This window comes from Poecilia reticulata, linkage group LG22 (assembly GCF_000633615.1).
Source record: "Poecilia reticulata strain Guanapo linkage group LG22, Guppy_female_1.0+MT, whole genome shotgun sequence".
Classification (NCBI taxonomy): domain Eukaryota; kingdom Metazoa; phylum Chordata; class Actinopteri; order Cyprinodontiformes; family Poeciliidae; genus Poecilia; species Poecilia reticulata.
Genome location: NC_024352.1, coordinates 19,040,870 through 19,053,428, shown reverse-complemented (window position 1 = coordinate 19,053,428; position 12,559 = coordinate 19,040,870). Strand labels below are relative to the sequence as shown.

Sequence of the window (12,559 nt, the reverse complement as noted above, 5' to 3'; positions counted from 1 at the left end):
GGACAAACATTTAATGTGATTAAATGTCTAGCCAGAATAATTTCAGAATTATAACTGAATTACATGGGTGCATGTTTATATTTGAACCCATATATTTAAAATGAATTCAGACTTGTGCACCAAATGCTTGATTTAAAATTTATTGAAGATGTTTTATTATTGACTTACCCTGGGAAAATAACTTATTTAATTAAATAAAAAAATATGACAGTCATACCCATGATTAGAGTGTCTAGATGGCATTGCATTTTCTCCTCCCCGTCAGTTGCATGTGGATTTACACTGCACAGCCTGCCCATTAGTGTTGTGAATAGAGAGGTTATGAATAGCAAGCTACACAACTTTTAGTTCTTACATCTTCCTTTCTAGTGTTTCCCCTTAAGAGTCGCTGTCTGCTGTCAAAATAATACACTAAACAGTTTTGTTCTGGTTAATAAGTAGGTCTGTACTCTTCTCCTGTTTGGAGAGTTGCCTCTGTCATTTAAAAGTGCTGGGTTTCTATGGGAACTCTCCCTGTTGGTTACTCTGAAACTCATAAGTTAATGCTTCGGAGAACCTGTTATATCCCTGCACCTCCTTTTGCAATATGAAAGCCCGCAGGGGAGCAGGTTCATTAGGAATTTGTTAAATCTTTGTGAACTAAGGCTCCTGTTGTGTTCATAAAAGTACACAGACTCAGTTGTGGTCGTGTGTCGAAATCTTCAGGCGGAGCTATTCTGCTGTCTCTGTGTTTGGTGCATTTTAGGATTATTGCTTTCAATATTGTTTCTTCTTATGTAACACAATACTTTATTATTTTCCATGGCAATGCCTTAGCTGTAGGGATGGTAATCTATCATCTTGCTGGTTCAATCACTTTTACTGAAGTGTTTTTTCAACGTGTGTCAAATGTAGTCAGAAAATTCTCCATATAAATGGTGCCTTGCAAAAGTATTTGCACCTCTTAATCCTTTTCTCATTTTGTCACATTGGACTCACAAACTTCAGTGTATTTTAGAGACTTTATGTGCCAGACCAATACAAAGTAGTGATAAACTGTGAAGTGTGCTGTTCACAGTCAGCAGTCTTCTGCAATTATAACTTCTTGTTTGTCTTTGTAAAACAGTTCAACCTCAGTCAGACTAGATGACGAAAGTATTTCTATGGACTCTCAGTTAAATTAACGTCTAAACGTTGACCTGGACAAAGTAACACACAAAAATGCTTTTATTAAACCATTCTGTTGTAGCTCTGGCTTTGTGTTGTAGTTCAGCAGGAAGTTGAACCTTCACCTCAGTTTCAGCTCTTTTCCAGTGTGTTTCACAGTTGTATTTATCTTCACCCATCTTCCCATAAACTCTGACAAATTTCCCTTTCCATGCTGAAAAAAATAACTTCATCATAACTTTACCGTATCTGTGTATATTGGTGTGAGCTGATGGCTAAGCCCTTCATAAACAGCTTCACATATTATTATTTTTGGAATAATAATTCCAAAATAATAATAATAATAATAATAATTAATTATTATTATTTAATTATTATTAAATAATAATAATTATTAATAATTATTATTATTATCTGCTCAACCAGTGTGACACTTCTAACTTAGCTACATGTGGATGTAGTTTGCAAAACCAAAAAAGACAGCCACACCAATCAAAAAGGTGCTTGTCATCTAAATATAAGTTCAGAAGTGTCGCATGGCCTATTTACCAGTTTCCTACTTTCTGCTTACTTTATCAATTCAATTTTAGTTAATGGAGCTGGAGCTTCACTTTATTGTCACTAAATAAAACACATCTTATAAAAAGTGGCATTTATGGAGTAAATATATGAACATTATAGATTATTACCCTTTTCTACCTCATTTATTTTAATATGTTAAAATGTCACCTAAACTGCAGAGTTGGAAGTGTCATCTCAGCAAATGGCTCATTAGAGGTCTCGACTCACTGACTGTGGTCTATGATGCTTTGCAGTGCTGTTCCTCCTGGGAGGGTGAGTGTGTGACAGAACAAATTGTAAAGTGACAGAAACTATAATCATCTCAAAAGGTGTTTGGACAAACATTCAAACTTGGAAATACCCAAGTCTTTTTTTTTTTTTTTTTTTTTTACATTGTTTCGTTCTTCGTGTTAACATTTCCTACAGGATTTGGCCACCGGCAGGGACCTTTATTTTAATAAAATATGACAATAATTATGTTAAAAAAAACTTTTTGCTTCTTACTAGGGAATAAAATCTAGAAGCTGATTGTTAAATATTTCTACTATCCCTAATAGCAGATTTTTCCATTTTTCAATTGGCTAAAAATGAGACAAAAATAATACTTATGTTAACAGAAAGTTGGCACCGCATGTTACTCTAGAAAACATTAATAAACAAAGGAGTTTGTGGTTCATATAAAGACTGCAAGAAGACAACATTTTGTGTACAAAACAAGCACAAATCATCTCCCTTTCCACCACCATGCTTAACTATTTGAATAAAAAATGTTGTGCTGATCTACTCTGCTGGTGGCTTTTATGTTTTGCCAGCATATACAGCTTGCTTAAATGACTTTGTACCCCCAGTGATCGAAGATATTTGAATATACTCTCTAGATGGCTTTTTATCTGATGCTTTTAGTTACATTAGTTTGTGTTTAATTCAGCTGAAGCTATTTTGACAGCAGTTTTTTTTTAACTTGGCTATTGGAAAAAAAAAATATTTTGTGAAGCATAAATTAGGAGCAGCATAAGCAGAACCTTCAAAATCTTCATTAATGTGATTACTTTTTTGGTCTGAATCCAATTAAAGAGCTGTCATATAACAACAAAATATAACACCACCATGCAACTTTAACCTGAACTCTTTCTTCAACTAGACACACAATCTCTAGAGGGTTCAAGTCTTTTATTATAAAACCCAAAGAGCTTCTGCATTACTCACAGTATAATAGCCATTCTCGTTGGTAAGACTGCTTAGACTTAAAATCGATACTCTGGCTCGAACAGATTTAAATAAATAGAAATATTTTGAGCCAAACTGGCCCTGCCAAAATTTATATTCACAGAATACAGTCTGCAGAGCATATCAGGAGAAGCCAGTCAGCTCTTGCTTTGGGTGCGTGCAGGACATAAGATGGAGCATTGCAACTACTTCCACAGTAAATACCAGTTTCAGCCTTTTTCTGGTTTGCATGATCCATAAGTGTTCTCCTCCCCCTTTGTGAAGTGACAAGGGGTACTTATGCAAAGTAAAGATTACATTTCAACTTAGTCAATGCTGTCCTCCTGAATGAGAAGTCCACACAGACTGAGCTTTCTGTCAGAACCTCAGAGAGGAAACACAAGGGATTTGCTAACTGTTGTTATCATGAGAACCCAGCCGTGTCATGCCAAGGGAATGGAGACGGTGCCGTTTGCTCGACTCCGACTTCGAGTCTGGCCACTGGACTCTGTCAGTTCCTCTCCATGTTCCTCGGACTTCTTGTCAGCAATGTTGGCGAGGAATCGAAGGGTGACTGAGTCCCACTCCTCTGGCAGCAGCAGGAGCAGAAACCCCAGGCAGATGATGCAGGTGGCAGCCAGCCGCACCACGCTGAAGATCACCTCATGTTTCAAAACATCTACAGCTAGACGTGAATGAAAGAGGGAGACAAGAAGTAGAGAGGGCAGAAAAGAGGGCATGGAGGGTGTCAGTGAAACAAAAACAAATTCAGATTAATTACATTAAGTAAGACAAACAGCAGGACTCTGTGGCTGTGGGGGATGAGTGTAATAAATGCGGCTTATAATCAGCACAAGCGTTCCACTTGATCCTCTCCGTCTTTGCGATCAGGAGCTCCGGGACAGGTTGCCGTAACCCACTGACCTTCATCCAGCACATTGTGGTTAAAGAAAAGAAGTGGACTGCAGGCATTTAGTGTCGCCGTGGCAACCCGATCCTCCCTCAGCGAGATGATAGTTGCAGGGTCTGTTGTGGCGCACCAATGATTGGATTTCCAGGATGGGAGAAGCAGACTTGCTGTGTAATCTGTTTGCAGTTGTGGCCCTAAGTGCTGATCTCACAGTACAAGGACCCCAGTGTGTGTGGACGTTCAGTCCTCTTTAACGACTGTGTTCACTTACAGTGAAACGAAGGGGATCTAATCAGAACATCGGGGGTAATGTTGGAGAAAATGAAAGATTTACATACCTGCATTTCCAGGCACACTGAGCAGTGTCCCTATAGAGATGAGGATGGGGTAAGTCAGCACCACGCCGACATGGACCAGAATATTAAAGACTGGAAAACACATGGACAAAATTAAGCAGAACTAAATTTGTTGAGCTTAAACAATGTATTGAATCAGATTTGGTGGGAAAATTTGTTTTCTGGATTGAAGCTTATACACACTGTTATAACATCAAAAAATACTGTCGTATTTAAACTGGGAATGCTGGTGTGTAACTACTAGGCTTCTAATTTTTGTTGCTAGGACAGACTTTAGGTACAGCTTACAGTGCCTTGAAAAATAATTTAAATCGCTGAAACTTTTCTTGACAGACTTCAAGTATTTTGTGATTAATCAACACAAAGTAGCTCATAACTTTACAGTGGAAGGAAAGTCCTCCGAAATGAATGAATTAAATTCTGAAACAGTATTGTGGATTTATTCTGACAATCATTAATAAAATCAATTGAAGTCCAATGCATTCAGAAGAATATAACATAATATCCCAATAAAATACATTAAATTTGCAAATAGAATAGAAGAATATTTATAACATAATATCCCAATAAAATACATTAAATTTGCAAATCTGTTTTCTATGACACTCTTTAGAAGGGGAAGTACATGCTCTCACCCAGCCACAGTCCTGCCAGTCCAAACAGGTAACCCCAAGGTAGTGAAGACAAGGAGCCCAGGTGCTCCACCCTGGTGAAGTAGAGGATGAGGGGAACGCAGGAGATGAAAATAAGGTTGAAGAAGCCCATTGTTGAAATAAAATGAGCAACCTCTCCAAGGTTAGCGCTGCCAAGGAACATCTTAAACAGAACCTGGAAGGGGAGTAAATAAGACACTCAAAACAGACTTACAGGTAATTGCTGTTTTGGTAAAATTGTTATACAACCATCAGCCTGACCTTATAGAGAGCTGAAGTTGAGGCAGAGCCCACAGCCAGGGCCACACCCACAAATGAATCACCATGAAAACCATCTGCATAAGCCATCATGACTATTCCTGTGATGGCCATTATGGCAGCAACAATCTGTCCATAGAGAATAACAACCATCAGAGCCAAACACACACAGTTGTATGAACTGTCTCTATATTTCATACAGACCCGAACACCCATGAACCGGTCCTTGAGGACGATCCATGAGAGGAGAAAGACAAAGGCTTTGTGGCAGCAGTAGAGGGCAGAGACGTCAGTGGCAGTCAGTTTCTTCAATGCTAAGAGGTACAGGTAGTTGGTCAGTGTCCATAGGATGGAGAAGGGTGCAGTCCTCTTAACAAACAGCTTGAGAGTCATTCCATCCTCCCCAAAGAGTTTACTGCACTCCCTGAAGGTGAGAAATGTTGCATTGGAGTAAAGTTTAATCAGCTTGTTTAGCCATTTCTCCTCAAGAATATCCTGATGGTTTGAATAGCACCTGTCCTGCTCCAGTGAAGATTCAGTGATTTATACATTTCATAATCATTTTTATGTTCAGTTACTTGGAACACAAACTTTTCAAGAATTTTGTGATTGTTCAATGTCAGTCTTCACAACAGGACTATAGCCCTAAACAAAAACCACTGACAGCCTGACTTGATTAGCCCAATTCATCAACCGCAACATCCTTTAGATCAAATCTAAACATCAACAGGTTTATTTCTGCCTTTCAGTCACAAACCCACATTTCTAAGCTGGGACATAACACTGTCCTTCCTCTTTCCACTGTCTACATCAGTGGCCTCAAACTCCAGTCCTCAAAGGCAGGTATCCTGCAACTTTTGGATGTCTCTCTGCTTCACCACTTCTGGCTCTAATAGTAGCTTATTAGCAGATTTCAGGAGATGACATTTAGTTCAAGTGTGGGACAAGGGACACATCTAAAAGTTGCAAGACTCTGGGCCTAGAGGAATGCAGTTTGAGACCATATACAGGTCCTTCTAAAAAAAAATTAGCATATTGTGATAAAGTTCATTATTTTCCATAATGTAATGATAAAAATTAAACTAATAAATTTTAGATTCATTGCACACCAACTGAAATATTTCTGGTCTTTTATTATTTTAATACTGATGATTTTGGCATACAGCTTATGAAAACCCAAAATCCCTGTCTCAAAAAATTTGAATATCATGAAAAGGTTCTTTAAACGAGCAATGAACCTAATCATCTGAATCAACAAAGTAACTCTAAACACCTGCAAAAGATACCTGAGGCTTTTAAAAACTCCCAGCCTGGTTCATTACTCWAAACYGCAATCATGGGTAAGACTGCTGACCTGACTGCTGTCCAGAAGGCCATCATTGATGCCCTCAAGCAAGAGGGTGAGACACAGAAAGAAATTTCTGAACGGATAGGCTGTTCTCAGAGTGCTGTATCAAGGCACCTCAGTGGGAAGTCAGTGGAAAGGAAAAAGTGTGGCAGAAAACGCTGCACAMCGAGAAGAGGTGACCGGACCCTGAGGAAGATTGTGGAGAAGGGCCGATTCCAGACCTTGGGGGAACCAGTGGACTGAGTCTGGAGTAGAAACATCCAGAGCCACCGTGCACAGGCGTGTGCAGGAAATGAGCTACAGGTGCAGCTTTCTCCAGATCAAGTCACTTTTGAACCAGAAACAGTGGCAGAAACGTCTGACCTGGGCTACAGAGAAGCAGCACTGGACCGTTGCTCAGTGGTCCAAAGTACTTTTTTCGGATGAAAGCAAATTTTGCATGTCATTCGGAAATCAAGGTGCCAGAGTCTGGAGGAAGACTGGGGAGAAGGAAATACCAAAATGCCAGAAGTCCAGTGTCAAGTACCCACAGTCAGTGATGGTCTGGGGAGCCATGTCAGCTGCTGGTGTTGGTCCACTGTGTTTTATCAAGGGCAGGGTCAATGCAGCAGCTATCAGGAGATTTTGGAGCACTTCATGCTTCCATCTGCTGAAAAGCTTTATGGAGATGAAGATTTCATTTTTCAGCACGACCTGGCACCTGCTCACTGTGCCAAAACCACTGGTATTACTGACCATGGTATTACTGTGCTCAATTGGCCTGCCAACTCTCCTGACCTGAACCCCATAGAGAATCTGTGGGATATTGTGAAGAGAAAGTTGAGAGACGCAAGACCCAACATTCTGGATGAGCTTAAGGCAATCGAAGCATCATGGCCTCCATAACACCTCAGCAGAGCCACAGGCTGATTGCCTCCAGGCCATGCCGCATTGAAGGCTGCAAAAGGATTCCTGACCAAGTATTGAGTGCATAACTGAACATAATTATTTGAAGGTTGACTTTTTTGGTATTAAAACACATTTCTTTTATTGGTCGGATGAAATATGCTAATTTTTTGAGACAGGGATTTTGGGTTTTCATGAGCTGTATGCCAAAATCATCAGTATTAAAACAATAAAAGACCWGAAATATTTCAGTTGGTGTGCAATGAATCTAAAATATATGACAGTTTAATTTTTATAATTACATTATGGAAAATAATGAACTTTATCACAATATGCACATTTTTTGAGAAGGACCTGTATACCACCTCTCACAGGACAAGCAATCATACACACACGAACTTCAGAAAAATTTAGAGTAATCAATTAACTTTACACTCATATTTTGGAATATACCAAGTGAACTCACACATCTACAGGAAGAACAGTCCAGGATTCAAACCCAGAACCTGTTTGCTGCCAACTGAACTACAGTGCAGAATAAGGAATGTTTAGGAGGTTTACCTAAATTTCTGAATGGGAGTCTGTTTCTCGCCTGTGGTAAAAACATGTCCAGAGTAGTATATGGGGAAGAAGAAGATGTTCCAGTTGCTGCTGAACCAGGAGATGAAGAAGGGACAGGAAAATGACTGGAAGGTCAGCTTCACCACCTGAGTGGTACCCACCCAGGAGGAGGACACGCACAGCACCATCAGAAGACCACCCAGCACCTTCAGAGCTGTGTTGCCACAAGTCTGGTAGGACTGACTCTCTATGCTGGTGTCGCTGCCTGGGGTCTCTGGTCGAGACTCTGAACCATCCTCTCCTGGGGAGACAATAGGAAGGAAGAAAGCAGTCTTATAATGACTGCATCATATTCATCATATTCTGACTACAGTATGACTGTCTGGCTTGTGTCCCATCACACAAGCATTATTGATCGGCTGCCTTCATTGATCATTACCTCAGTCTGCATTTTTTTGCTGGAGAGGCACTAACGCTTGACGAAAGGAATAGTTTAAAATGGATTGGGTTTGCATGGTGGCTGTACATGTCATAAATATAGCTTTGTCACCTCATGATGCAGCATGTACTGCCTTGCCCCTGTGGTCAACTCTGTACGGTCACCTGATGCCCATTAAGTAGGTGTAAATCTAACCACATGACTTTCCACAAGAAAGTCATGCCAACCTTGGTACTCAAGCTGGTGCAGACCAGCTGTGTTTTTATTTATAGACAGAGGAGTTGACTGATGTAGCAATGGGCAGATAATACTTTAATCTTCCATCAGCGATGCAGATCTGGCTTTGTGCCCTAATGGACAAAGCACAAAGAAATGGCTCCTGGACCTTAACTGTGCTGTAACACTTGAAGTGCTGTGTCTGTGTGTGCATTTACGGGGAACGCTTAGATCTTTTGTCTTTAGTATCTTTTTTTCCTTTTTTTTTTTTTTTTACCTCTCAACGGTGTGATCAATTTACACCAAGGCAGGAATAAAAGATGGCATGTACTGGGTGCTGTTTGCTTTCTGCAAGCTCAGCGCATGAAGCTCTGCTGTGTCCACCATGAGTAAAGATGCCACAGCCACTTATGATTCCTCATTATTTCATCAGATAAACTTTTGTTTGTTATCTATAATGAGACAACAGCAGCGATTCAAGTAACTGAACTTCAAATAGTCTGTCATCAAAGTGCTTTGTACCGAAGCACTACAATCCAAATGAAATCTTATTACAGGTTGGCAATGTTTGACAGGAGTTCTTCTAACAGTTGTGAAAAGTATTAAATGTAGTTTTACTGTTTAAATAAAACAAAAGACAAAAAAAATTGCATCTTTTTGAAGTCCTCATTTAGCTTGTTAATTTAACAAATTCATTACAAGATAAATAACTCTTTTCACATCGTTTATGTTCCAAACAAAATAATTTATTTTGCTTGTACTTGATGTGATGATGCAACACAGAGTGCAGCTGCAATTCTTTTGGTGTGTTTCACTTCCAGCTGTACAGATTAAAGAAATGTATTTGCTACATTTCTCTCCTAGCTTAGAAGGAGAAAGTCTATGAACCAAATTTTCCAAGTCTTGCCATGGATTCTTAAATGGATTAAGGTCTGAAATTTGACTAAAACATGGAGATGTTTTCATCAAATTTCATTACATTTCAGATCTGGTTTTATAGACACGTTTTGTAATCCGTTTATCTCCATCCATCTTCCCAGCAACTCTGACCAGCTTTCCTGTCCTTTCTTGAAAACAGCATCACACAGCATGACACGCCCGTCACTATGCTTGATTTGTTCAGGGTGATGTGCAGTTAGAGTTTTTCCTCCACACATGATGTTTTGCGCCTACGTGGTTTGGAGTAAACCTCAAACCAGACGTCTTATGGCTTTCTGTCAACAATGATAGATAGGTTGAGATTTTATTGATCCCTTCAGGAAAATTTAACAAAATAGTTGCATCAGTTTAGCAATGTAAATTGCAGTGAACCTTGGTAGTTTGTGTCCATCACACAGCATTAGACCACTTTCCAGATGTGTGCAGTTTACAACTAATACCCGTCTTGTCCCTAAGAGCCTCTTGGCTGCTACCCTGTTTGTTCTTTCCTTGAACAGTCATTTTAGGTGGATATGTTGATATGATTGCAGTCAAATGCAGACAAAACTCTGGGGTCTTCAAAGAACCGCTACTGAGTTGCAATTGCAATTTCTTCTACTGGATTTTATTTAGGGACGTCAGCAAAAACATATTTTGTAGCGTTTTTGGGGGAAAAGCCATGTCTTATGAATTCTTAATTTAAATGAAACACAACCAAAAACATCAGCTTCTTTCATCAATATTCAGACTATTTCACTTTAAAGTTTTTCTCTGGGATGGATCGACACTGAACCGTGAAAGTAAAAAAAAAAAAAATTCACCACCAACATGGTTTATTTTAGCAAGTTCATCCAGGGATTTGGTCTAATTACATTCTGTCACTGCAAAAGTTCTTAATCAACCTAATGAGTCTGCTGTGTGCTAGATAGGAAAACTGAGAACCAAAATTCCTGCAGGATCGAGGGAGTTTTTTTATTCTTTTATAGACTTTCCTTTCTTTTCTGAAAGCCAACACAGAAAGCACTGTCATAACTCTATATGCATGCACCAGGAAATGAGCTAGACCATTTTCTTGATCAGTTTTGAATGGGAACGAGGAAAAACCTTTATGTAAATTTAAACTAAATTACATAAAACTGGGATAATTTACATTTAGTTTCTAAGGAAACGCCATGAAAATGTGTATCAACATTTTATCCCACAGAACCCTGTAGCAGAGGATCTTTCACTTCCAGCTCCTACTTGGACAGCTTATCAAATCTGTGTGATGCAGCGTACTGCTAGAAACTCGTATTTCAATCCATCCTGAGTTTTATCCCCACCACTAACACTGCATGCCAGCAGCACTGATTGATGGAGCCCCGCTGAATCCAATAAGAAGCTCCCAGTAATGTCTGCAGCGTTAGTGAGCCTGACTCTGCACCGTACACACCAAGTCTTTATCCTAATTAGGCTGGAAGCTGTGCCATGGATCTGATGAAACGGGTGAAAAGTTGATTGGATGTAACATTATGTAATCTCTGATATAAAAGGTGAGGGTGGAGGGTGTCTGTGTGACAGTCTTAAGATAAATAGGAAAGTTTTTTTAATTGGATGCGAGAAGGATAGTTGAGCAGGATAAACAGATGTAGAAATGGGTGAAGTTTAGGTCTTAACGTGCTGCAAAAAAACCCCTCTTAAATAAACAACATATTTTCTAGATAAATTCCCTTTAATTTTAAACCTTGTGATGTAAAGATAGCCTCTAAAGTTTTTAGATTTCCAGATTTATGCAGTTCATCCATTTAATTTTTTTAAACACAAACTTAATTTTGTAGTACAAAATAGCCTTTTTGAGCTAGTTCTGACAGTAACCCACTTCATGCCAAGTCTAAATAGTGGTCAAGGCCTCAGTTTACCTTCAGAGTTGGGGCAGGTCAGGACCTGTGTGCTGTATGAGCTGAGAGGAGCCACTCGGGCCGAGTGCTTCTTCATTCTCCACTGGGGGCACCACACACTGTCCTCCCGTGGAAGGTATGTGTGGGTGTGTGAATGCGGGTGCACAAGCCAAAACACTCAGCAGCTCCCTCTGCTACCTCGGTGCATTCTCAGAATGCTGACTGCCCCTCGCTTCGTCTCCGCACACTTCAAAGGCCCCTTCCCGTTAGCAGACCACTCTTCGTCTTCGGTCCAGACTTTCTGGAAGTCTCCAGTCCAGCGTCCTCAACGTCCCTGATGCTGTCCTTCTCTCCGGATAGCTACACAGCTCAGTGGGAGTGAAGTGGAGGCTCTACAGTTGCAAAGCTCCAGCATTGCTACTGTCTCCAAGGGAGAATGCACTTCAAGTCTGTGTGGCAAGGCACAATCACTCACCTCATCTCTTTCTGTCCTCCCCCTCTTTCCTATCTGTCTCTCTGTCTCGCGTTTCCCCTCCTCTTGTTTTTGCTTCAACAAATCAGCAGCTTTGTTTGGAAGGTAACCAAGCAGCCCTGGCTGATTATGCTGCGTTAGCTGTGGCCCCATCCTTTCCTCCGCTCCATCCTCCTCCGTCCCCCCACCTCTCCACCTGACCACGCTACCCTGGCTTCTTCTGTACTTTTGTCCTTTTTCTGCTTTCTTTTCTTAGCTCATCTCCTGCTCTTGACTGCTCCTTAAGAATCAGATTTATTTGTAGAGCTGTTTCTTGTTGCCTCCACCACATTAATCAAGTGAGCCACAAAGTATAAAGAAAAGACGTATTTTTGTTGATGTGAATACATGGCATTTCAGTACTGGATTTTATTACAAAACAAGACATTTTAACACCCTTCATGCTGGGAAGATGAAGAACACTTCACATTTAACGTCCTGTGTATCTACACATTTGTTGTCCCAAACATATTTATTAGCATCCAGGGTAAGCTACATTTAAAATAACCTATTGCTGGAGCAAAACTTAAATAGTGATTAAAAAACTTTTTTTTTTTTATCCACAATGAAAATACATATATTCAAAGTTAAATGTTTAACTTTATCTACGATGGACTGGTGACCTGTGCAGGCCCCTCTCAACCGCACTAGAGATAAGCATAGGATAATGGATGGATGGATGAATTTTATTAAAATTTTCACTGTAATTAAATT

General features: G+C 39.9%; 1 protein-coding gene across 4 annotated transcripts in view; it reads right to left on the bottom strand.

Moving 5' to 3' along the window:
• Window positions 1-2,858: 2,858 nt before the first annotated feature.
• The window catches only part of slc35f4 (solute carrier family 35 member F4), a 19,422-nt gene continuing 9,721 nt past the window's right edge, over window positions 2,859-12,559 (bottom strand). For 3 of the 4 annotated variants that reach the window (XM_008400201.2, XM_008400202.2, XM_017302362.1), the window contains 6 exons: window positions 7,885-8,185; window positions 5,295-5,514; window positions 5,094-5,219; window positions 4,815-5,007; window positions 4,162-4,251; window positions 2,859-3,598 (listed from right to left, as the gene is read on the bottom strand). In XM_008400201.2, the coding sequence (XP_008398423.1) occupies window positions 3,357-3,598; window positions 4,162-4,251; window positions 4,815-5,007; window positions 5,094-5,219; window positions 5,295-5,514; window positions 7,885-8,185 (1,172 nt within the window). In that variant the 3' untranslated portion in view covers window positions 2,859-3,356. Of the gene's footprint in view, window positions 3,599-4,161; window positions 4,252-4,814; window positions 5,008-5,093; window positions 5,220-5,294; window positions 5,515-7,884; window positions 8,186-11,355; window positions 12,287-12,559 lie in introns of those variants that run through there. The other variant, XM_008400203.2, reaches the window with a different exon arrangement.